Here is a 26,663-nt window from a genome sequence, read left to right as displayed (position 1 = left end):
CTCGCGTTTTCGTTATGTTGGTTCCCTCTCTCTCTCTTTCTCTATTCGCACAGGGTTATTTTTCGCAAATTTTTTATATAAATTAGGGTAAAAAACGAGAATTCTCGATTCCCGATGCGAACGAGTTAAAATTTCTCCGGGAGAAAATTAGTAATTATTCGACCAACGAACGGCAGATGGAAGATTGGCGAATTAGATGAGTCAGAGGAGAAGCGCATAGAGGAACCCGCGGCGCTACTAATTGCACCGTTTTAACTTCCAGTTGTTTCCATGTTTAACGACCTGTTCATTTTTCAGCTCGTTTCAAACGGATATTGTTCGTGTGTTTCGCAACGCGGAGCAGCTCGAAGAAAACCCATTAACACGATGAATATTTTCATCCAGCTATTAGGGAAACTCCTCTATCGCATCGTTCGTTACGCATGGTTCGAACGGGATAATGGTAATGTACCAGGCGAAACGTTTAGGAGATCATAAAATAATCTGCGAATACCTTTCAATTGCAAGCGTTTAATGCTATTATTCAGAAGAAATAGATTTTTATGTTTTAAATACTTGATTTTAAAAAATAAAAGTACAGGTATTCTACTGTTTTATATATTTTTTTTTTTTCAAATCAACTAAGGCAAACATGAAAATTTGTTAATTTTATCAGTTTAAAATAGTAGCTTTAAATAAAGACGACCTTTGCTACTAGAAGAACATTCCCTTTGAAGACTTCGGTGGAGTTGATTGCAAATCGAAGAAAACTTAATTAGAAGACTTCAATTTTGATCTACTGTATCTGACATAATCAAAGGAATTCAATGCACAAAATAAAAGAAAGTAATTATATCAAACTAATCTATGTCTATGAAAAATACAAATATGTACAGTGGAAGAATTAATTGGCAAAAAGAGTCACGTAATGCGAGGAAGAATAATAGAATAAGAGTGTCAGAATGAATAGAAGAAAAATTACAAACGTAGACAATGATAAAAAGAAATAAGGCCTGTGTAGCAAAAAGTAGCTGAATGGGAGAATTGTCGAAGGGAAGAGTACGAGATGAGGGGTGAAAGAATGAATGAAATGGAAAGTGCAAACGTGTACGTTGTAAGGGAGATAAAAGGGGTTGCCAGTGTAAAAAGAGAGGATGTTCGTTGAATGGAAGAGAAGGATGGTAGACGATTGGCTGGTGAAAACGAGCGGAATGAACGACGATTTTCCCGGCGAAGAGGATGAGAAAAGGGTGGCCTAGATCGGGGATCCGAGGCGGAAGAAAAGAGCAAACACGAGCAACCTGTTGCTGTACAATGCTGGGACATCTGTCTCTATTCAGGGGTTTCACGCTGTGCAACATGTTGCAATTCCCCTAACCCATGGCCACGATACATTTCCGTAGAAATCCGAACAAAATATAATGCTGCAAACTTGCATCAGATATCGTACGTTCAGATTTATCATACTGGCAGAATGAAGAATTTCCTCTTCTTCTCTCTGTTAACCCTGTGCAAAGAGAGTTGGAACGAAACGATCTTAGTTGGCAAGATTGCGAACGGATTTGAAAATTCCAAGCAATTTTTACCGCGTACAGCGTTGTAAATATGTTTAATTGGCACACAACACGTCTTGTTCCTTAGAGGAAACGAATTCGATCGTTTCAACAGTTTTCAAGCGGCGTTTAAGTGGTTGTCGCGCGAGACGTTTTGCATTTATTTGAATTTATTTCCATAGAAAATGTAGGAAAATTTTCTTTGGAATTATATAAAAGCACCTCTATTGAGTTCCCTCGAAGCGTCCCTTTGCGTTTCTATTTAACACCTTGATCACTGCGGTGATTCGTCATTTTCATCATATTTCAATCTTTATGCTAATTATATAAAATTAATATTTTCCAATGTATGTAAATAGAAATTCTCAAAAATAATTCTTTACCAATTTTAATTCTGACTCTAATTTTATTCTAATAATAATTCCATAAAAATGCAACCATCAATGCTAATTGATTGTCTTGATTAGTTCCTACTGAGTAATATTAGATGCTAATTAAATGATTAGATAATAAAATAAAGAAAAACAATTTTAATAATTGTCATCACTTCTCGGATTTATATTGGTGTTCTGATTGTTTTGCCAGGCAAGACAATCAAAATAACATAATGATTAAAAAAAATTCAATTTGATTTCTAAGCTTTATTCAAATCATTTAAATAAATAATTTCTATCTATTTCCATAACAACGCCTAGAATTATTTGATCGTTGAAATAGAAATGAAAAATTACATGAAATTTAAGGTCACCGAATCAATGAAACAAATCAATGACATCATTCCACGTTACTAGAGGATCCGTGTCAATAAAAATCCCACGGTGCAGAGTACTAAAAGCCAGAGTATGTTTTCATTCCAGATATTTGATTCATTTCCCGTCGGCCAAGATTCCTCAATTATTTTCAGCCTCTACCAGCCGCAAAAAGTGTTTTCGACCGAACTCCCGAAAATATCTATCGAAAGGAGTATCCGGCCGCGGGTTACGGTGTTCAAGAACGTTCAATTCATATCCCGCGATCCGGCGGGAAAATAAATGAAGCTATTTTCGTAGACACCGGCTCACGTTATTCCGGATCGCCAAAAGAGACGAATACAAGCGAGATTCTCGAACGTGATCGGCCTTTCGATCGAGTTTAATCAAGATTTCCAAGGTGACGCCGCTACCTCGTAAGGAATCCCAAACAGAAAGTAGAGAACATCTTTGATCATCAATTTTCTTTAAGAAAATCCTCCGAAAGAATCTTATTTCTCGGTCCAATAGAATCTATAATAAAATACTTCCAATGGTATATATTCATTTTAATACATTATTCACTGGCTAATAGTATATTCATGTTTGCTTATTTATAAATTTGCGTAATTATTTAAGTGCAGAATTGTGTAAATTGTCATTAGAGTTGCGTTATTGAAATTTATTTAGATTGAGTCATTTGATAATTATTATATCTCAATATTTGAATTTCATATGATAAATTTTGAAATAATTCAAAATGTATTTCAAACAATTTTAATAACAAATATAAATATTACAAATTCTATGATCGGTATTAATTACAACCACCTTTACTCTCGTGTATGAAAAATAATGATTCAATAAAAAAAAATGGAGTAATTCGATGTAGTTATGAGATTGAAATTTTCAAATCTAATAATAAGTAATTCTAATGATCATGTATATTACTCATTATATCATCAGTATATCAACCCTCCTATATAAAAATCTTGAAAATTCTAAAAGGTATCCTATTTCCAAAAATCCCAAGGAACTCCATCCAAGATGTTCGCCCAGCAATTTCCCCGAGCCGTCACTTTCATTTTCCCTGTGTAGAGGATAAATTTCCACTACACCCAGTACATAGGATCTGTTCGACTCGGTTCGCAGTCAGCCATGAATCGACCGTTTCCCGTCGAGTTGGAGACAGCCAACAGCAAGGTTTCGATCGATCGCATGGCCAAGCGCAACAGAGAGACGAAAGCGCCAAAATAAATCAATAAAATAGCGAGTTCAGGCTCGTATATACATAGAGAAAAGAGAGTGTGCCTATAACGTAGACGTAGGCTGGCATATACGGGGCCGTGACGCGCAAGAGGAGACCCAGAGGGAAGCCGGTTCGATGAAAAGAGAAGTCTAAAACGTGAGAGAGAAAGGAAGAGGGGCGAGGAGCGAAGAGAAGAGAGGAGAGGAGAGGAGAGGAGAGGAGAGGAGAGGAGAGGAGAGGAGAGGAAAGGCAAACGAGCGAGCGAGGTCGAGACACGCGGCAGCTGTCTGGCGCCAGGGTCCCCCTGTTCCCTCAAACAGTCGCGCCGAATGCCACCCACCTTAGCCGACCTATTGTGCCATTCTGAAACCTGCATCCAGGGAGCCAGCTTTCCCTCTCTTTTCTACCCGTTACCTACTCCAGACCTGTTCGTCCTGCCTCCAGGACGCCGAGCCGCTTCTTACCGGTTCGCTACTGACAGAGATTTGACGTCATTATTTATTATTAATGCCCTTTGTTTCGCTGCGTATCGTATATCAACCAGTTCTCTTCTTTCGTTACGCTGATACCGGGATACATTTATGGAGGAATTCTCTGATATTGTTTTTGAGCAGGGTTGAAAAGCCGTCGTGGGAATTTGTTAGATAGGGCGATAGAGAAATTTTAGATAGGCTAAATTTTGTCGATACGAGATTTTTTAATTGGAAGTTGATGTAAAAATTTCGATTAGTGTTACAGAATTAGAATTTAGAGTGAAATAATGAAATTCTTTGATTAGAAAATAGTCACTTGAAAAGTTATGATATGGTTGCAATGGGATTTGAAGTTGAAAATTAGAATAGAATTAGAAAAAAACAAATTGTAATTAAAATTTGAAAACTTGCAGAGCTTCGTGTATAGAATCCGTGCACTTCGTCATTGATATATCTAACAACGACCAAGTGTTTCGTTCAATTGTTTTTCAATGGAAGAGATATGATTAGAATCATAAGGTGCCTCTACAAGTTAGGCTCTCTTCAGTATGTTAGATACGTAGTCTCTTGTTTATGGAATGCTGTTTGACCGATTGCCAGCAGATTGAACGGATACTTCGGTAGAGGTAGATGATCATTGTTTGCTTTAAGTATGTTAAATTAATGTGTTAGATGTTTGCTTATGCAACACCACGTAATCTCTTTAAGAAGAAAACGCTGACGGTGATTCAGTAAAATATGTTGTGTCTATTCAATAAATTAATTGCTAAGAATAGCAGTGATTATTAAACTTAATTTTGATCAAATATAATTAAAACACGAAGAAAAAGAAAAAATACAATTTGAAATATTACTTAATAAAATAAAATAAATTATTTTAATTAACAAACTAAATATAAAAAATTAATATAAAAATGTGTAAATTTCATTATTTTTGTTTTTTGGTTTATTTCAGAAATCAAGAGAATGTATTATACGCCCTCTTTTCTAACAGACGCTAGACGAATAGAATCAAATCGAATGCTACAATGTTTTGCAACAAGAGTGATGATAAATTTCGCTTAATTATTTAAAAGGAACTTGCACCAGTTTAATGCCAACTTTCAAACTTAGTAGAATCAAATATATCAAACTGAACGATTCACGTCATCTAATACCAAGCCAATCTGTATCTATTCGAGAGCTATAATTAAACAAGTTCGAGGTAAAGATGATAGATTTAATTTTTGCATCATTGTAATTACAGTGACACATCAAACCGGAAACAGGTAAGGGAAACTATAAGGCATTCTTCCAAGCTTAATTAGACAAAATTCAATTTAACATTTTTTTCTAAATTATTCTTAATATTAATATCATCAAAATTAAGATTTGCAGAAATATTAATTTTTTAATTTAATTATTTATTAGATGAATGTAGGTTTATTCATTATTTCAATGATAATCTCTACTTCCTCTAAGGAAGTTCACCATGCTCGGTACTGTACATGAAACTTTTCAATCAACTCCGAAAAAGAAAAATCATAACAATAATTTTCTATTATTTTCTTTGGCCGATGATTTCCATATAATCTGAATGCAACAAGCGTTCGAGCGAGGCTGGATCGGAGCAACTTTCCTCGCGTCCAAAAGCGTTTCGAGCGTTCCGCGAAACGGCGAGTAGCGCGAAGGGAAAAAGGAGCAGAGGTTCGCGAACCGTGCGCTGTGTCACGCGTGAAAAGCCTGGCTGTGCGCGTCAGCTCGCTGGTACGCGCGTGCTAAGGAAATTTCTTCGTCGGATGCGGCAGAACGCATTCGTTGGTATTCTCGTATGGCTCGTATTTAAACGTCTCCCGTCCACCTAGTCCGTAGGACCTTTCTTTACGAGACTCGTACCGCTTATTTTTAGAGCAACGCGATATTGCTCGGAATTATGCAGCTGCCGCGACGAGCATTAAATCTCCCGACAAGAATGTCGATCTTTGACCTTGCTCGCAACCTCGCCTCGCTAATCCTTCGTTCCACGTAATCGTGCTTTTGCATCGGTGCATGTTAACCCTTTCGCCACGGTGACGTTCGATCAACAAGCGTTATCGTCCCATTGGCGTAAATAAAAGTATTAAAATTCTTCAAACTTATCGACTTGATTGCAGAGTATCTCCCATTTGCGAATCGTGGTTTGTTTAACCCTTTTGCTACTGACATTAAGGGTGACTATAATCATACAGTATTCGGTAAATACTGTTTATCAAGAATGATAAGGATAATCATTGGAGATTAACTGGCCATTGTGTACTAATGGTGACGTAGTCACGCAGTATGTATCATGTAATCACTGGTGTGTATTATAGTCACGTTTAATATACAGTGAACAATTAATATAGTCATCCTAAGCACACAGTGCTTACTAAATATGGTAATTATAGATGACTATAAGTGATTATAGGCGACTATAAGTGATCGTATTTGACTACAAATGACTATAGTAACTATACTCCTCGTAGCACAGATTGGTCACTTAGCATAGTAGCTGCCTATAGTTACCTACAAGTGACTATAAATGACTATACGAAACTATATTCCTCAAAGTACACATTTGTTACTTAGCATAGTAGCTGACTATAGTTACGTACAAATGACCATAAGTGACTATAAATGACTATAGTAACTGTAGTTCTTAGAGCACACATTAGCTACTTAGCATAGCAGCTGACTATGGTCACCTACAGTTACTTACAATCATTTATAATCACCTATAGTCACTATATCAAGTAGGCACTGTGTGCTAAAGGTAACTGCATTAATCGCAAGCAGTCATTGTGTATCAAAAGTGACTGTAATCATCCCGTATATTAAGCGATCATGGTGCACTAAGGTGACTACATATAGCCAGTCATCATCAAGTGGTTACCGCTGTGTACTAAACAAAGATGACTATACTATCTCACTTTGCAGCAAAGTTCCGAAAGAAAATTTCTGAAAAATCAATCTCATTACATACTTTGGAGACATACCACGTACAGTCATCCATACGTGGACAATTCCATTTCCATTCTTCCAGGAAAGTACCATCGATAAAAAGCATCCGTCTGAAATATACAACACAGACGACACGATCGAGAAACGATCTTGAAGACAGCTTTTCTGCGAGGAATTTCTACTGAATTCTGATCGGCAATCCTTTCGCGGAATTGAAAGATGAAATATTAATTTATAAACAAAAATATTGTTCCCATAATGAAGTTGGAAATTTTCAAGTATCTGTTTCTTTCTTATCAATTCTTTTTAATCCTTATCCGGATTTTTAATATAAGGTGTAATTTGTTTTCTATTTTATTAAATTAACTACAAAATAATGATTGAAATAATCTTAGCTTATAAAAAAAACTAGGGAAGTCAAATAATCAACTGAATTTTCCAACCCTGACCAAATAGAAAAGGACCAGATTTCCGGGATTTGTCACGAAAAAAGGGAAATTGGTAACTCTGTTGTTTGAAAGACCTCTCAGAAAGTCTTGGACGAACCTGCAAACCAGTTCAGCCAGGAGTCTTTCTGTTCTCTTGGACACACGGAAGTGAAAAACGCGACGAAAGACGAAGAGAAGAAATCGTTCGTAGCATCGTTCAAGGTTAACCACGTGGATATAGGCGTAGCCAACGACCAATGGCGTAGCCGAAGAATCGATGTATCCATGGAATAACCGTTAAGCCTACATATAATGAGCACCGTTTACGCAGTGAACATTTTTTTCGTTGGCCAACTATTAGCAAGCTCGTCCTTTCATCATCCTCATTTTGACATTCTACCAAAGAATTCTTGATCTTGAACGAATTTCTTCTAGGTACCATCAGCGGTACACTAGATATCCTCTGCCAACCAAGACTAGGATATGGTGAATTTTAATTAAAAATAAAATTATTTTACATTTGAATCTTTACAGGACCCCATCATTAATATTATAAGAAATTTTCTGAATCCCTTAGCTATTAAGTATTTAAAATAATAGATAATAGATGAAATTAAAAAATGTCACGCTTCCAATTTCCTAATTTGCATTATTAATATAATAATATGTAATTCTATCTGAAATAATATTTTTCTAATGTTATTATTTCTGCTCTAATTATTGAAAATTAAAAAAGTTTCAAGCTTCCAACTTGCTATCTATAATAGTAAAGCTATTCATAATTCTTCCTATTATTTTGAGTACGCTTAATTTGTGATATCAACGAGTTAATACGATACAAGTATTTGGAATAATAGATAATAGAAATAGTAAAAATTTGGAATGGCTGCAATATGGTAGTTAAAGTGTTAATGAAATTCTCATTTAACTTTGACACCTAAGTGTCGTGAGCAAAACAAATCATCATATTTTCCGAATCCACCCGAATGAACATCTATTCTAGAATAAAGATCCCTTTAGCTATGGTGTCAACTATAACGATACACCTATTGTTGTTTTTTTGTCAAAATGACATTCAGCAAATGAAACGAGTAGAAAAAAGGTACTTATACAGCCGGGCTCAAAGGGTTAAGATCAACGAGCTGGAAAGGCAAGTGGGACCGTGTTCGGCGGTTTCCTTTTCTATAGACCGGCATTTTCTTTCAGACAGCGGAGATAGACGCGAGAAAAGGGTATGTATAACCTTGAGGACATAGTTACCTTCTCCGTTGGTGGTAAGGGAGCCGGGAAGTGGCAGGGGTGTGCTGTTTTTGCACCGACGTTGATCCCCTTCGCTGGGCGCACGATCTGAAAATAAACGGCAACCCCTTTAGAAGCTTCCCTCGTACGAGTACCGTTCGTTATTTCTACGGTTCTTAGCTTCTAACGCAATTAAATCTAACGTTCGTCCATTAACGTTAAATGGCTGGGTATTGAATTATCAGGTAGCAGTATAAGTGAATCCTTGATTTTCACATGAAACGTTCATGCAGTCGCGTTTGTCAAACTTCAAGCTTCAAATGAATGCATCAGAAATACTATTTTGTGGTACTTTTATGTCATCAAATCGTGTTTGACTTTCTACGTTTCGAAATCCACCGTTTGATACGCAACAAGCTAATAGTAACTCAAGGTAAGCTTGGCTTACTTAACCAGTCATTTTATGTTAAGAATATTAATGAAGGGATTGTATAGGCGTTTTCTTCAAATCTTAAGTTTTAAAATGATGTAGCGTAAGTGTTATTTGATGGTACTTTTATGACATCAGATCGTTTCAGACTTTCGATACTCCAAAATCTGCCGTTGTTCGTTGTAACTGATAATCATTCATTTTGCATTAAGAATGTTTATAAAATCTTTAGACATTTTCGTGAAATTTTAAGCTTTAAATTGATGTATCATAAGCGCCATTTTATGATACTTTTATGTCATGAATTCATTTAAGATTGTATTTCGAAACTGCACATTTAATACGCAACAATGTTAAACGTCACTCTCCCATCTGGAACTAGTTGCAACAAGTTAGAGCAAGGGGTTGAAACGTCTCTAGCTGGATATAGAAACATGGATCCTATTTATAAAGTAAAATTCAAGCTGACCAGAAAACCAAACAGCGAGACTGCTTCGAAGAATCGGTAATGGAGTGCTAACATCCAGCGAGAAGAAGAGAGACTGTATCCTTCGCGTTGCAAGTTTCGATCGTGATGCGAAGATTCGCGTCTTATTTATGGACCAGAAAGAAAGAGGAAAGCTACGTTCTGAAAGTTCCTAGAAACGTTATGATGCAAATACACGAGAGTTATTAGCGAAAATGTTACGACATAGATTCGAATCGCCAGGAGGCAATTATAGTCGATATCCCCTAGATATAATTTACCATAGTTAACAGTTTACCACTAGGCTATAGAGAATTTTACATATGATAGAATTTAAATAGGCAACTAAATATTAAGAAAAGTTTGCACGCAAATTTTTAAAGATGAGTGCTATAATTTTGCAAAATTATTATTTTTTGGATTCCCTATATAATAAGTGGTGAAAACCCCCAAACGCTAACACTATCTCCTTACCATTAAGTTATAGGGGATTTTGCAAAATTATGTGAAGTTCCCTATAACTATAAAGAAACTCACAAACGCTTGATTTATCATAGCTACCACTTTACCATTAAACTATAGTGAACTCTGTATTTACAATTAAAATATTTAATTAAAATTTGTATGCAAATTTGCACGCAATGATTTTGCAAAATTATTACTTTTGGAACCTGCTATAGGGAGAGTTCCCTTAGTACCAGACGGCACCTAGTATCGGACATTAGCTATACCTAAACCAACTGAAATATGACAAAATTGTTTCAACTATCAAAACAAAGAAGAGGATAAAACAAACGTTTGACGGTTGAAACAATTTTGTCACATTTCAGTTCTTTTAGATATAGCTAATGTCCGATACTATACCGCAGTTCACCAGAGTCCATAACTGCGACGCGCAGGTTGGAAGATGGTGGGGGAACGCAGCGAGCTCTCTGCTAATCGCTTTCCACTTCGTGTGGAAGTATCGCCAATCAGGGCGAAGATGCGCACTAGAGAAGCGCGAAGAACGAAAACTGGTCTTTTCGCAGTTATGGACTCTGGTGAACTGCGGTATAGGTGCCATGCCGTCCGGTACTAGGGGAATTCCCCCTAATTGTGTCTTTAGAAGCAATCAGTCTTTCAAAAATCGTACCCATCCTTCGTTAGTCGTCCTGTTCTTACAAAGAATTTTTCCACAGAATTAATCGAAACATTTCTGCTGTTTCTTAAGAACAAAAAGGAACACGTGAATTTCATGGTGAATCATGTTTCTCGAGGAAATTCGAGCGACAAGTGCAGCTCGCAGAGAGCACAAAGGAGGTGACAGAATCGTCTAAAATAATGATTCGCCGTGGGCAGATCGTTTATCGTCAACGTGGCAAGAAACTTCAACTGTAACGTACGAAATGACCAATTAATTTCCTCCTAAGAATGCTATCTTCCATCTTGACCGAACTTTCAGCTACCTATATCATTCGTAACTCGATCGTTCGCTCGTGCTACGATAAATTTTCTCCGACTATCTCTATTGAGTTCGTCTGCTAATTCGGTCGATCCTTACTATCGTTTCAATGTTTTCTACAGGCTTCGAAATACTCATTCATACAATTCTGTGCAGACGAATGTAAAACGACCTATCTTTAACTTTGAGATTATCCAATTTTCACAGAAAATATATATATATTTTTTTTTAATTAAAAACTTTGAATTTGTAAATGATTTTGATTATAGTACTGGATCAGAGTTAATCAGAAAAATATTAATACAGATATTATAATAATATTGCATTTTTTAATTATAATTTTCAAGATGACTCCATATTCCATCAAATTTCATATTTAGTCGAAACCAATTTATTAGCAATAAATGTTTTTAGTTTTATTTCATTTATATTTGTTTGTTGCTCATTTTTCATTGAAAAACTGATTTATTACCACTGTTAAAGCACTATCCAGATCGCAAGACACGGTGCAGGGGTCTGCGAAGCGAATCGGACCACACGCGTGGACACCAGACAAGAGACCTGGAAAATTTCTTGGGGAGAGGAGACCGGTTGTTTTAATGATCGTTACAGCACTATTAAAAGCACTATGCAAAATCGCCATCATTCGACGTGGATGAAAAGAGCTGCATCAGTCAAGTGTTTAAAAAAAAAAAAAAAAAATGAGACTAAAGAGCTTTTAAGCAAAAGAAGAAGCAATGAGAATGGATCACTGTGACTTATAAGAATGATTTAAACTTTGAAGATAAAAATTCTAAAAATTTGTATTTGAATAATGTTTAGCTACGAATAGTCCTGATATTTCTAAAAATAATTTTATTTTCTCTCATTTTCTAAAAATACCTAAAGATTTATTAAAAATAATTAAAGATTTCGTAAGAAAGCAAGGGTAACTTTCGCGCCAGCTTGATTTGCTATGTAATTTTTAGAGCGGCATCGGTTGTTGGATAACCCTTTAGCTAACCTGGCCAGTATTCCTTTCCCAAGGATCTTAGAAGGACTAGACAGAAGTTGGAAGACGGGATTCATTGACTAAAAGAGAGGATGACGTCAGAGGACAACAAGTCGAAGGAGAAACAGAGGAGGGCGGTCGCATTCTTGTTGAATTCCAGCGGCTCGTTCCTACGGGAGAGGCATTTCCTGCCTGGCTAAGCCTGACAGCGCTAGAAGGCAGTAACAGTAGCAAAAGAAGAAACGTGGCCACGAGATTCAGCATCCGTCAAGTATTTTTAGGAGGAACTTCATGGAAATATCCCTGCTCTCAATATGCGTCACGAGCTGAAAGCAGCCTCCCGCTTTTTCATTCTTTCCCGACCGATTCCTAATCCTTTTAGATGAATTTATTTCACTGTTAGGGATCGCGAAGCTCTTGTTGTGATTTGTTTATAGGGAAATTTAATCGTGAACGGATTTAAATAAAATATAGTCGAGATTCGATCAACAGGTTTGATTTAGTCGATTCGTTTGGTGCCTCTTTTAATTCATATTTTGCAAAAAAATTATTTTTCATCGCAGGTGTCGTTCATTTTAAATTTAAATTTTATTTAACAAAATAAACTGTATAATTAAAACAAGATGTCACTTAATTTATAAATTAATATCGAAACTTGAAATAAATTAAAATTCCTTCAAATTGAAATTATTGAAATTAATATAAATTGATCAAGATTGGAATAAAATATTTAACAGAAGATTATGAATACCGTACAATTAGAATCTCTAAATTGAAATTATTTAATGTAAGAAAGATTAATTTTTCTTCTAACGTGAGTCGAAAACAAGATAATCAAATAAACGAAAAACATGTTGGAGGAACGATTTGTTCTTATTTGCTCATTCGTTGTACAAATTTCACCGCGAACCGTCCGCCGGGCGTTACAAAACTCCGAGATGGGATCGAGGACAATCAGCGTGCAAATATTTAGCCACCGATAAGGAATAAATTGACACGTAAACTTGGCAACCCGTTACCGCCGTTGATCGCGAGCAAACACGTTTATGTACGTATTTGCAGAGTGTTCGATCGACTTGCAATTTGGCACGTAGAACCCTTAAAAATGAAAGAAATTTTGTCGATCAATAACTTTTGTCCTTCCAACTCATTAGCAACTGAATGACAGAATAGGTTCGACAGTGAGGTACAAGTTGCTTGATTTATCTTGACATTTGAGTAAAGTTATTTGTCCATAGTGATTCAAGAGGAATAACAAATAATATTAGATAGTAGATAATGTTATAGATCATTAGAAGAAAAAATTAAAAATATATACATATATATATAATGAAAATTAACTTTTTAATTTTTATAATAAATGTACCATTTTTGTCACTTTCTTGATAAATTATAAAATTAAAACAACTTTGTAAAAATATTTTCGTTATTAATTTATTTGAAAATCATCAAAAAAATAAAGACAAGAGTCAAACGTATTTACAATACCATTTTATAACAAAAAAAAGTTTCTCAGTTCCATTCTGAATCCGAAACCAAAATTTCTCCCAACTGAAATTTAATTTTTCCCATCATAAACATCGTCTAAACATAAAATTCTCCAATATTCTGTATCCCAGAAAAAAAACCACCAACGAACTTGCAAACCTGTATGATATTTAATCGTCTCAAAGTACCTGGTGTGCTTCCGAGTACCACACACGACGGTCCCCCACGTATCTGGTACCCCGATGCAACCTCCTCGTAATTCGAGTTGCAGTCTACCGGGGTCACCCAGGAGACACCGGTTCGCGAAACAAAATCCACCGGCGCGGCGCGGCGCGGCGGATTTTGTACGGAAGAGTGGTCAAAGGCGGATCGTTTTCCGTTAATCCGGAAACCGATGTGTAGAGTTCGGTTGTCCGTACGGTCGCGAAACGATCGGGAGGGCGAAGGAGGCTACGGAATGCGAGAGAGCCACTCCCGCGAGGCTTGCTCGGCCGAGTAGCGCCAACGAGAAACCAAAAGACAGAGCAAGAGAGAAAGGAACGAAGAACGTCTCTACGGGGACAACGAGAGAGAGAAGGAGACGAGCTAAGAGTGCGTGCTTTTGAGTTGGCTCGTTTTGCTCGGGGCAGAAGAGACCTGAAGACCAGTGTTGGGATTAATACCACGTTAATATTCATTTTTTTAGAAAATAATTGAAAATATCCTCTAAGGATCGGTAGAAAATCGAGTGAGAAATTTGTTTCCGTTGCAATGTGACAAAATTGATAATTAACAGATTCGAGCCCGGTTAGGTATATCTACTTACAATAGCTAATATTTGTTTTCTAATATTTTTTAATTAATATCCACAATTTCTCGAATTGAATAACTATTTTTAATTAGATAAGTAACAAAATTCTTTATATAATAACATGGACGATGGATTTTTATGGAAATTCAAATATCACCCATGTATTATTATGAATAACATTCTAAAAATAACAGAGTTCTAATATTATAAATTTTATTATTATTTTAATGTTTCACTTTTAATATTTCTTACGGGGTACTCGAGTATCAAATTGTTTGAATCTCATCAATGTGTATCGTATCAATCCCATCACTAGCGAAGAGAAACAGGGCAACGGGTGCGGTATACTCGAGAGACAGAAGAAGATGGAGCATTGAAGGAATAGGGAGTTGAAGAAGGAAGAAAAAAAACGAGCATAATTGTACACGTCGAGAGAGAGAGAGAGAGAGAGAGAGAAGGATATCAAGGACAGCGAAACAAGCAGAGAAGTATAAAAGCCAGGCGACAGGCGCCCACCGCGATGCTTGTGTATCCGGAGGAGCATCGTATTACCGGTGTACTCGACCCCTCCCTTTTACCTGGCGCTAAGACACCCTGCTCCTATGTACTTGCCCTTAAACCTGCTTTACACTACCAGAATATACTATTCAGATCAAGTGATTTGTTTACCATACAGTAGACCATTTTGAAAATTATGCAAAATAGAGTTACGTTTCATTGGCATGCGTTGTAAAAGTCAATGTCCTGAATAATTTCAATTTTTTAATTGTTATTTTATAGAGTTAAAGTGTTAATTGACTGCTATGGAAATTATTCATGACCAAATCTTTAAATTAGAAAATAATTAGTCAGGCTTGTCATATTCTTAACCCTAGGACGGCGGACCATGGAGGGAGACCCAATTGTCAGGGTTAATATTTGAATGTAAATCAAAGTCTTCCTACATCTTACAATTAGACATTCTACCTCGACAAACGATAGAATAGCAATTCTAAACGAGAATAACCGAAACAACGTCGGCTTGAAATCTAAGTTTCGTGGAAATGCTTCTGATGTAACTAATTGCAAGCATCGAGCTCATCATCGAATTACTTGGAACGTTCCGGCGGCACGGTTTACCATGAAAATCTTTTCATCCGTTTCTCTACTCGGCGGAACGCGAAATGTCATCGGAAAGACGTTCTCGGCCGGGACAATACGGTGATTCAAGAGACGGATTGAATCGAGAACGGGAAGCTTAAAAACGCAGGCGGCGTAACGCAATACGAACAAGATCTGTCCTCGTGCGTTTGAAAGGGACTGCACGGAGCGTTGTGCCATGTCCTTCGTCTTATTCGTTGAAATTTGCGCAATCGCTGGTTGAACACTGTCGCTGACAAGCGTGCAAACAGCACGTGCGGAAATAAATCGACGTATCGCCGCAGAAATTCTTCATCCGCCTCTAGCTTCCCTATTTTTTTCCATTGGAAATAAGTTAACGCGTTGGACGGGTCATTTTTATCTCTGCACTCAATCGTATGATTTATTTTTGCGATTCATCACTTCGATGACTGCGCATTTTGTATAATTTATGATTCCTGAAATTTTAATTAATTATGTTTCAGATGCTAAGAAATACTAATTTTTTAATTGAAATTAAACAGTGACAGCTCTTCTAGTATCTAAATAATTACATTTATTTTCATTGTTTTTTGAATCTATATTAATTCTTAAGAAATTAGAAATTCTTAAGAGCCGCCACTGGTTAAAGATCATTTTGCAAAAATAATTCCTCGCTCGAACGATCAATCGTTAATTGCCGCCGGTTCATAGTCCGTCGTTCAGCGGAATGCTGATTTGAGTTTTATGAATGAAGAAATTTCTTCTATTTCCCGGCTGAACGCAACAAGTGGCGATGCGCCTGCTGTCTTTTATCTCTTCTGTTCCATCGTGCTAGCCCAGTTTCCATCAGCGAGCATAAATCTACGCGGCTACATCTGCCGCCTCGTGACAGACAAACTCTCATAATGAATTTCTTTCTTCCAAGAATCATTTTTTTTTTCTTCTTCTTCTTCTTCTTTCTCTCCTTCTATCCAGTTCATAACCAACGCCGCTAGCGATCTGATTTTATCATAGTAATATCGCTATCGTGAGAGCGAGTGTTTTTCTCGTGGTACCGATTTCACGCTGACAGTGATACGTATTTTTATCGCTGTGGATTAGCTCCTTCGAAACACCCTATTTATCGTTAAAATTAAAATTACAACTATTATCTCTCGATCTATATTTCCATCTCGATTTACTTTCCAATTGGAGTTATATTATTTCTATAGGTTACAAATGAATTTATTTTAATTATTTTATTACGATCTTTATAGTTACAGATTTTTCCTCATTTTGTAACCATTACCGTGTTATATGTAGATCATTCGATGTAAGTTTGCTGGTTAATTACAAACCCGTTCATTTCTCTAGAACGGTGTTTCGTTCCAAATCTACCATCGAACGTAATAGAAACAAGAAAGATCGCGTTTTCAGCGCGGCTCTCGAGCTTAATTATACCTTCAAGAACTTTGGCCCCCTGACAGGATCACTTTATATAAATACAGGCTTCGCAGCGGCACACTATCAACAAGAGATATTCACCTCAAGTGGCATAACTCGCGAACCAATGTATTTCTGCTGGCAAATTCATATGCGTGGCCAAAACTCTATATACTTTTACTATAACGTCAGGTTACTTACTTATGTAGAATGTTTTCGTAGTCAAAGGTGCTATTATTTCGTCATATCGAATATTATCCTAATAATATCTTTTTGTATATTATACGGTACTGTTTAGGTTAACGATCCAACCCTTTATGATCGGAAATCAAAATATTTGCCACGTCAAATTCATTAATTTATTAATTATGAATGGATATAGCTAATTTAAAAAATTTCAAATTTCAATCATCGAATTTCCGATTTTCCATTATTAATATAATAATATGTAATGCTATTCAAAATAATATTTTTCTAATTTTACTATTCTATAATAGCTTTAATTATTAAGAATTTAAAAAATGTTAAGCTTTCAATATGCATTGTAACTAACTATAACAGTAATGGTGCTCGAAACAATATTTTTCTATTTTTTTCTTTTATATTATTATACGAGTATGTTTAATCCGTGATATGGCGCAATATTAAATGATTTCTATGACATCGGAAGTTGTGATCTCTGGAGTATATTGAGAAACTGATTTCGCTGTATCGAAGGATATTACGCAACAAACCTATGAAAGATCAAACACGACGAGCAGGAGACTATCTATCGATGGTCGAAGAATCTGCGTGTATAGCCGAGCTGGTATCGATCTCGAGAGAACCAGTTTAGGATCGGCCACGAAAAGAAACGAAAAAGATGAAACTGGGAGAGCATGGCCAGTCAAAACCAGCCGCAGAACCGAGCATTGTAAAAGCGATCGTAAAAATAGTGATGGTGCACGATCTCTTTCCTGTTTTAACCCTTTCAATACTTTCGTGGGCATACAAGGTGTACCACAAATATTGAATACAAATAAAGAAATGCTGGAAATATTAAATTTTTGATACATCAATGATACATCAATTTGAAGCTTAAAGTTCAATGAAAATAATTACATAAATGTCTTGTCGATATTCTTAATTCAAAATAATTGGTTGTTAATTATAGCAAATAATAACCGATTTTACTAAAGCTAAAATAACTTTATAAAATAACACAAATATGTCACTAAAGCTTCAATGAAAAATGAACAAAATAAAAGAATAAATTTCTCTGGTAACTATTACACACCGAACGCATGCAAATTAAACTCCAGACTTATAATTTTCGCGATACAAGCAAGATAAGAACGATCGACTTCCATCGAACGGATCGGTGTCTGTAGACCACGGAAATGGCGATACCCTGAAACCTATAGCCATATGGTTCGTCGCAATCAATAAGATCGACTTACAACACGTCCGTCCGAGCTACAAGATGATCATTTCATGCTCGCTGTCGGTCAAGTACGATCGACAAGCTCCGAAAATGAGAAATCAGTTTCTTTTAATTTTTCCAGGATTTTCTGCTCTTGGTATTTTATTCGACTACTTTAATGCATTGTGATCGGAATAAAAGTGACGTTTTTTAATCGACGACAATTCTGCACCGAGGACAAGCGACGGTGAAAAGCATTAATGCTGAGTTTTTCTAAAGGCGATCTCATTAATCGTTCATTTTTTAACCTAGATCCGGCGGGACTTTGTAGGCTTATTCATATGGAAATTATAGTTAATTGCAATAATTTTCTAATTACCCCTTCGAGACATTAACCGTGATTTAGTTAGACGAACTCGTTAATTCGTTAGTGATTTATTTAAAATTATGTAAAATAATAGCTCAAAGCAGAGAAATTTTAATTTTTACGCTTAAATATGAAAAGTGTAATTTTGGAATTCGATTTTCTTAACAATAAAATATAATTTTTTTTGTAACTAGAATCTTTCTAGCTTTCTTGGTAGTAAAATTTAATTTTAGAATTTAATCCTCTAAAACTTTAATTTTGTGTAAATTAAAAATTTCAAGGGACAATTCTACCGTATTTAATCGTAAGAAAAATGGAAAAAAATGTGTAAGTCAAGGGGTTAAAATGCATTTCTACGTTTGGATTCTGCTTTGAGCTAGGTCGCGAGATGTCAGGCGCGTTAAAAGGACGATCCTCGTGGCACGAATGCTAAACGTTTGCGAGTAATAAACATGAGTTATCGCTCAAACGATTGCGTGGTTGCATTCCATGTGTTCACGTACGAACCAAGCATGGAATGTGCCCACGAATACATAAACGCATGCACGATTAAAATGTGAAGTGAAGACACTCACCTTCGGGTCTCAGTCTGTCGGCAATAAGGCAGTACGGGGGTGGCGGCGACTCTAAAACAAAAAAAAGAAGAAACATAAATAAATTAAATGACACTTCTATTAAAAATTAGTCATTTTCTTTAATATTTACAAGCAAATTTTTATAAGTTGAATGTTGTCAGTGACTGGTAATACATATAAATTTAGAGAAAAAAAATTAAAGTAAATGCTCTGTAATTAATGCAATAAATGGATGTGGGAGGACTACACTTTGATGACTACAATAAAAATAGCCAGATACGGCATATTACAGGAACTATTATTAACTACATGAAGATTTAATTTTCTAATTAAGCTTTCAATCTCTTATTCCACGTGATTACTATAATAACAGTGCTATTTCTATTATAAATTCTATTCTGATTTAGTCTGAAGAATTCATTGAAGAAGCTGATTAATTCACAACATGAATCATATTCATTTTAAATTAATCAAATTGTTATTAATTTTTTCTCTCTATTATCTATAAAGCGAAATTGCAAAATTTTTTAGAAAAATTCTTGTAAATTTCAATAAAAAAATCTTTTTTGGTTTGTAATTATATCAAATCAAATTTGTAAATTTTGATTCCAAATAAATCCTATTTAACAAATTATATTTGAAACTATTCAATCGGATTTGAATCTGCTTGCAACATGCTCGTATCACGTTTCCAACTATAACAAAAACGGACACTTAACTGGTTAAGCAGTATCGACAGGAAACGCGACATTAAATCGAAACGAAGACATTTATTAACGGCGCCAACTCGATAAATCTATTTTTGTGTGAATCTCGTTACACTGGCGTCCCGATTCCGTTTTAATCCGAAACGGATACTCGTCGACCGAGAAACCGAGCCGAGAATCCGACTCAAGGCTTCTGTTTTTCGTTTAAATAAAGTTTCATCGGGACTCGGGGCTCACAGCTGACAGAAAGGATGCCCGTTAGAAGCGACAACTCCAAAACTGGACGATTCTATTATTGGCCGTGGAAACCGGTACGTTACTTTTTCGTCCTTTTACGTATCGCCCTGAAAGCATAGAGGACAAATCGTGGCGCGAATAATCGGGAGATCGTCAAGGTAACCAGATACGATGGCGCCTGAGAAAACAAGACGCCATCGTCGCGTTTGATGTGATTCTCAAGGAACGACGAAATCTGCAATACGATTAGCCAGCAAGGCCGATTTCGTGATACAAAACCCGGCTTACAATTATTAGATCGGCTGTTTCTTTTATTCTTTAAAAGAACGAAAGTACATTTGCACCGATAAAATTATTTATAATTAATAGACGAATATATTTTCTTAAAAAAAAAAAAATAATATTTAATAATTAATGCGTTAAATATCAATGAACTTGCTATAAAAAATCATAAAATAATACCTTCATTGGCAATTTCCACAAGTTATATTTTATAAAATTAAATAGATCAATTACCGATTATTTTAATAATAAATTTAAACAGCTGCAAAATTTTCCATACGCCGCGCCATAAGGAGTAAAGTGTTAAGAAATTGATAAGAATTCGACGCGTTTCATGTGCATTAACCTATAACGGCAAATGCATCATGTACCATGATCGATTACGTAAGAACGAGAACGTTCCTCGAAACGATGCTTTTAATACTTATTTATACCCGCGAGAAAGTCCGCGCTCGCGTTTCCCGAGACTCGCGTCTCGCCTCGTGACATCGCGTAATATTCAGGACAAAGAAGCTACTCTGACTCTTGTACGCGACCAGGCGACGAATCAATTAAAATTACATTTCTGACTCACTGTCCGTTTGAAATTCTGCACCGTACCTTGTTGCAGTTTGCCAAAAACGCGGTGACCTTGCCTCGGCATCGCCTTGCGCGCTCACCAAAGGTATGAATGGTGGGTTTACCCATTAAAGACCAATACTAATTCAATGTTAGTATTTTTAAATCAATTAATGAATTTATTCGATTCTGTTTCTTTATTATCGTAATTATCGAAAGAAATCTTAAGTGCTATAATTTTATAATTTCGAAAAATTGAAGTATTTATTATAATAACATGATCATTTTTTTCTTTAAAATCATTTGCTATGTTTAAATTTAAGTAATGAATATGAGAATTAATGAGCAGATACTGCTTATGAAAAATTCTCAAGATTTATCTTAAATTTTGTAACATCAATTCCAAATCTTCAATTATATTTAATTAAAGAAAAATTAGATTAAAAATTACCCTTCCTAGAATAATGACAAACAGTAATTATTGCAATAAAGTAACACAGTGATATTTGAACAACGAAACAATTATGAAATAAACTAACATTTTATTCGAAATGATACTTCAGATAATGTCATTTCAAAAGTGTCCAAATCTTGGGGGTTTAAAAACAAATCGAGCAAACAAAAATATGAATAGATTACGTTCGAGTAACAATAATAAGAAATGCAAAAGGAAATTATTTAAAATACTGAATAGATGGAAACGGTGATGTAAGTGCGACAATTATTTGCGTAACGACACCCGTCAGTCTGATAATCGATTTGTCGAAGGTGAATTGTTAAACGGCGCCATAACATTCGTATACTATCGGACGTAAAACAGATCCAGACAACACACGTTTGTGCCGTGTTGGCGCCACCGCGAAATGCGATTCACTTTCGATAAATGTCGAGGAACGTTCTAAGCATGTTTCAACGGTCATAAAATGTTTGACGACACTATTTACGATAGAAAATTATATTCGCGGCTAGGAAACACGACTTAGAGCGCGCAAAACCAATCCACGGGGCATTAATAAATTATTAAATTCCCTTGACAAACTAGTACTCTACTGTATTTATGTATTTAAAGCGCCTCTGCGTTTGTAAAATTCCTGTTTAATATTAAATATTATACCAAAATATTTGAATAGTATCTTTTATTCAAATTATAATTAAAAAGTATGATTTAAAAAAATTGAATTTTAATTTCTTTTAAATATAAGTTATGGACATTGCTGAGACTATAGAACTATTATTTTATGGTTTATTATTGTAAATAAAATTGTAGTTTAAAAGCAAACGGTAAGTTGTTGCTTGCAACAGGATAAAATTCATATTTTTGTATTAATAAAAAAGAAATGAATAACACGAATGAAGGGTTAATTTTTCTAATAATTTTGAACTTAAAATACTAAAATAACCTAGTGTATCGATAACGTTTTTGATTACCTTAAAAAGTGATAAATTACAGAGGTATGTAAGTACATACACAGAACTTTACCCTCGTAATACTAGCACATTCCTCGAATATCTCTAACCAGCACAACAACCCAAACCCAACCGCATTCTCAAATTTCTGTTTTCTCCGAGCGAAAAGGATCAAGAAACTTGTTATCTTGATTTCAGAACGCAGCCTGGCCTAGAATCGAGCGATCCCTGAACCCCGAATCCCGTGTTCCTGAAAACTACCTGTGAACGGGACCAGTTCAGCCAGTACATATCTTTGCCAGTTCTCAGCCCCAAAATCTTTCTTCCTCGACTACCATTTATTTCTACAATGGATCATTATCTATCTTCCCAATTCCCACTGGGAAAGGATTTTAAATCAATACTGGTAGTCGAATAACTTTCAAATAAAAATTATTCATTATGCCTAATTCCAACGATACTGAAATCTGCTATAATAAAAAGGGATTAAAGATTTTTAATTTTCACATTAAAGCGATTGAAAATTGATTGAAGAATGAAAAATTCCTAAATAAAACAGAGCAGCCTGGAAACAGATTCGGCGCGCCTGATCATGAACGCCGGACTGGCCGGCTAACAAACGGAGAGAGCCGATGCGGTGCGGTGCGTTCGGTTCGGCTGAGTTCGGTCAGCTCGTCGGCTAATGCCGACTGGCCTCGACAATTAGCTGGCGCCAGCAATGACACGCAGCGGCGCCGGGCTGCTCCCCCTTCTACCGTTAACTTGCCGCTCTCTACCCCCACTCCTCGCCATCTTCTCCCGCCGGAGACGCTCGGCTACCTTCGTCTCGCTCCGCCGCTCCCCACCACTCGCCCCTTACCCCACTGTTCTGACAAACCGCACATGTTCCACGGCGCCCCGTCCTCGGACCTCTTCCCCTCTACGCTCCTCCTCTATCGTTGCAAGGATCTTTCTCTTTCTTCTATTTCTCCGCTCGTTTCCTCTCTTTCCTTCTTTCTTGGCAGGCCGCGACTCGCCCAATATACGCTTTATTTTTAGATTCATTTCCTTCTGGCCATAACTTTGATTGTGCGGCTATTGGTAAATGCCGGTCGGCGGCGTTTTCATCCCCTCCGTCCTCCTGTCCGTCTTCCAAAAGCTGAGTATTTATGAATGCTCATTGATCAGTCATCTTTCAAAACCTGATCAAGGTTATTTCGAAACCTGATCATGTAAGACACGGTTCACGAGCCGTTCTACCTTTCCAACAAAATTTTCTCAATGATTTTTCGAAAAAGAAACATAAAATGATTAATTTTTGTAAATTTCTATTACTTCTAAATTATTGTTTCAAAAAATTTTTTGATTAAGCACAAATTTTGACAGTTTCAATTCTGCTTTTATGTTTCGTCCCGCCCTAATTATCACTCATGAGCGGTCACAATTGATCTCTCAGGTTTTGAAAGACAGCCCTCTGACAGTCTGTTCCTGGGATCATTTCTTTCCACCCTTTTTTTCGTCCCTCTTTTTATCTTTCTTTTCAACGCATGCCTCTGTTCGGTGCCCGTTTGACGTTGCAGCTCCAACATAGTGGCTCGTTCTCTTCGGACTCTCTTTCTTGACGCGTCTATTCGGTCGTTCCACGGACATTCTTCTCGCGTTATTTCTCCATTCTCCTTTCCTCAAATGCGTCGCCGCACCGGCCTCCTCTCTTGCGTACGTACGCGAGCGGAGCGCGCTGGCGCGACCAGCCCGCCGCTATTATTAGACGTGGAAACCTCAGCGTGGAATCCGAAGGATTTCGTTATTTTCCTATATGGAGGAGGCTTTTCGTTTCGTCGAATATCCGTCAAGATTTCGATACCGCTTCCCTTCCCTTATATTGTTGCTTGTTAACCATTTCGTTACAATAGGCGACTATAGTCATTCTCTATGAAAGATCATTGGATACTGTGTAAAAGGAAATTTTATATATTTTGAAATAGCAAATATATGATTTTTTAATTTAATAATTTAATCCTTGAATTGATTTAAATGAAATTTTAGATATTCTTAGATAACATTTTTTTTTATATTTGAAGGTTTTTCATTTAAAAATTTCAATACCTAATTTTATTATGCACGTTTCGTAGATTTCGGTTACTATTGACCCAACTCTATCATCCGTGAAAGGGTTAACACATATCTGTCGACAGATATCGTTAGATCTAGAAATCAGTTTCCTTTCATTCATTTTCTTCTTTAACATTTTTTTTTATACCAGTAAGGTTTATCGTATTCTTTAAACATTTCATGAATGATCATATCTCATTGATGTTTTTGAAACACGAGTCTCGGGTTAACAGATAAGATTTGGACAAAATTTAGTGTTGAAATCCTTGATAAATTAGTATGTAAATGAATATTCATTCTCTTCGTTGGTCTTTCACTTTTTTTTTTTTTTTTTTTATAATTTCATCACGATGTCTTGTAATTTATGAACAAATTGTGCTTGTAATCCAACCTTGTCTTCTTAATAAAAATGAAGAAGGTTTCATAACGTTGTCTTGTAAAAGATGCGCGAAGCAAATATTCAAGATTACTGTACATATGGCGTGGGACTGAAAAAACCTGGCGCCACCGTGTGAATATTAACACGTTCGCTACTAGGTCACTCGTTTGTGAATGATGCTTAAATTTCCATAAAATACCTATCAATGATATTATGAAAAATTCTCTTTTTAAATTCTATGAAACTCTTTCGTTTTAAAAGGCAAAAAATTATTTATATTTATATATCAAATTAGAAATTTAACTTCAGCATGGTAGCAAAGGTGTTAATAGAACTTAAACCGATATTTACCTCGCGAGATCGATTTTCCAGCTGTCCGGATTATCGATCGATTGTTCGATGGCAAACATCGGACTGTGACACGAAATCGAATTCAAGATTATAGTAGACGCGATCAAATCAAGCTATCCCAGATACCAACCCTTTCCCTTAGGTGACCTGGGGAAGAATGGCAACGTGAGAGAAAAGGCCCCATATACGTACCTATGTATATTAGAACTAAAAATTTAGACGGGAAAATTTGAATTACTATTTACTTCGTTATTCGTACCATTCAGTTATATACTAAATTTTATATTATTTTTAATATTAATAGCGTCGAAATTACAATTTTAAAAATTTCTGCTTCTCCTATATCACTATTTTTTCTACGTAAGCCTGATTTGATCGCGAGTGTATGTACGTGCCACGTTAAGTCCGTATGTTAATATTGCTTAACGTATAGTTCGAGATATCTGACGAGTTTTCTCGTAAGCATTCCACTAACAGAAGGCGGGCCCATAAAAACGATTAGAATAATGCTCCCATGATCATTTGTCCAATATCGTGGACACAATTTATCGCCACTGCGTTCATATCTTTTCTATTGCTTCACGCCTAAATGTCACGACGACAAACTTTTACAAAAAAAAAAATGTTTCTTTTTTTCTCTCTTTCTGCGCTTGCCGATGCTTGCGCTGATCTTGTTCGGATAAACGATAGATGGATTTCTTAATTAATAAACACGCGATTAAAGCAGTTGCGAACTTTTATATCATACTAATGATATAAAATGATGTTTATATATAATCCAATTTCCAGGAAATCAAAAAAAAATTATTTGCAATTCAAGCAGTAATTACGCTTCATTTAAATAATTTCCATGTTCAAACAAGTTTACAACACTGTTTATTCCAGTGGTTTGTTGAAAATAAACCAGTTTGATTATAAATGAAATCTTCAATGCAAATAACTGCTGATCTCAATAGTAACAATCTAATTAGTGTGTACATATTTATGATGTCTTATAATGATGTAATTAAATCAGAAAACATGGTTTCCAATTTTATATTACTTTTTATAGAAGGAGAAAAAGAAGGAAAATTTCTATAAATTCAAAGATACGAATTTTCTTTATTCTCTATCGTAGCCTTTTCTAATTTATTCAAAACTCGACGATTCAATATAGCTTTGACTTTATGTTAAGTTAGTTTTACTTCGCGAGACATATGCTCCATATAAGTTGGACAGCAACGACTTAAATGATCGTCAAAGTTACGTAAAGACGCGTTTTACTGGCGCCTCTCATTCACTCTCTCTTTTTGCCGCCGTTCACGCGTCTTTCCGTCAATAGGACGAGACAGTTTTTGCGGATGAATTTGTGTCGCCGGCAGACAGACACACGGTGACATTTGATACGCGATGAAATTGATAAATTTTATAGCTATTTGGAACGCTGGCTAACAAATGATTTTATAGCTCTTATCGTGCAATTCATTTCTTAAACCAAATCTGATGAAAACGACACCGCAGATGTTTGAATGTGATCAGATATCTTTATCTATAACAATTTTATTGATTACTGAATAAATTTTAGATATAAC

General features: G+C 35.9%; 1 protein-coding gene across 1 annotated transcript in view; it reads right to left on the bottom strand.

Annotated features, from left to right (window-relative positions):
* The window catches only part of Dad (Daughters against dpp), a 70,826-nt gene that overhangs the window by 28,582 nt on the left and 15,581 nt on the right, over nucleotides 1–26,663 (bottom strand). Inside the window, exons 4-5 of the mRNA XM_034331857.2 lie at nucleotides 19,081–19,131; nucleotides 8,629–8,715 (exon numbers count right to left, since the gene is read on the bottom strand). Of these exons, the coding sequence (XP_034187748.2) occupies nucleotides 8,629–8,715; nucleotides 19,081–19,131 (138 nt within the window). The remainder of the gene's footprint in view (nucleotides 1–8,628; nucleotides 8,716–19,080; nucleotides 19,132–26,663) is intronic.

The sequence above is a fragment of the Osmia lignaria genome, chromosome 6, assembly GCF_051020975.1.
Source record: "Osmia lignaria lignaria isolate PbOS001 chromosome 6, iyOsmLign1, whole genome shotgun sequence".
Taxonomy (NCBI): Eukaryota; Metazoa; Arthropoda; class Insecta; order Hymenoptera; family Megachilidae; genus Osmia; species Osmia lignaria.
The sequence above is the reverse complement of the archived record's forward strand: the minus strand, read 5'-3'. Positions and strand labels throughout refer to the sequence as shown.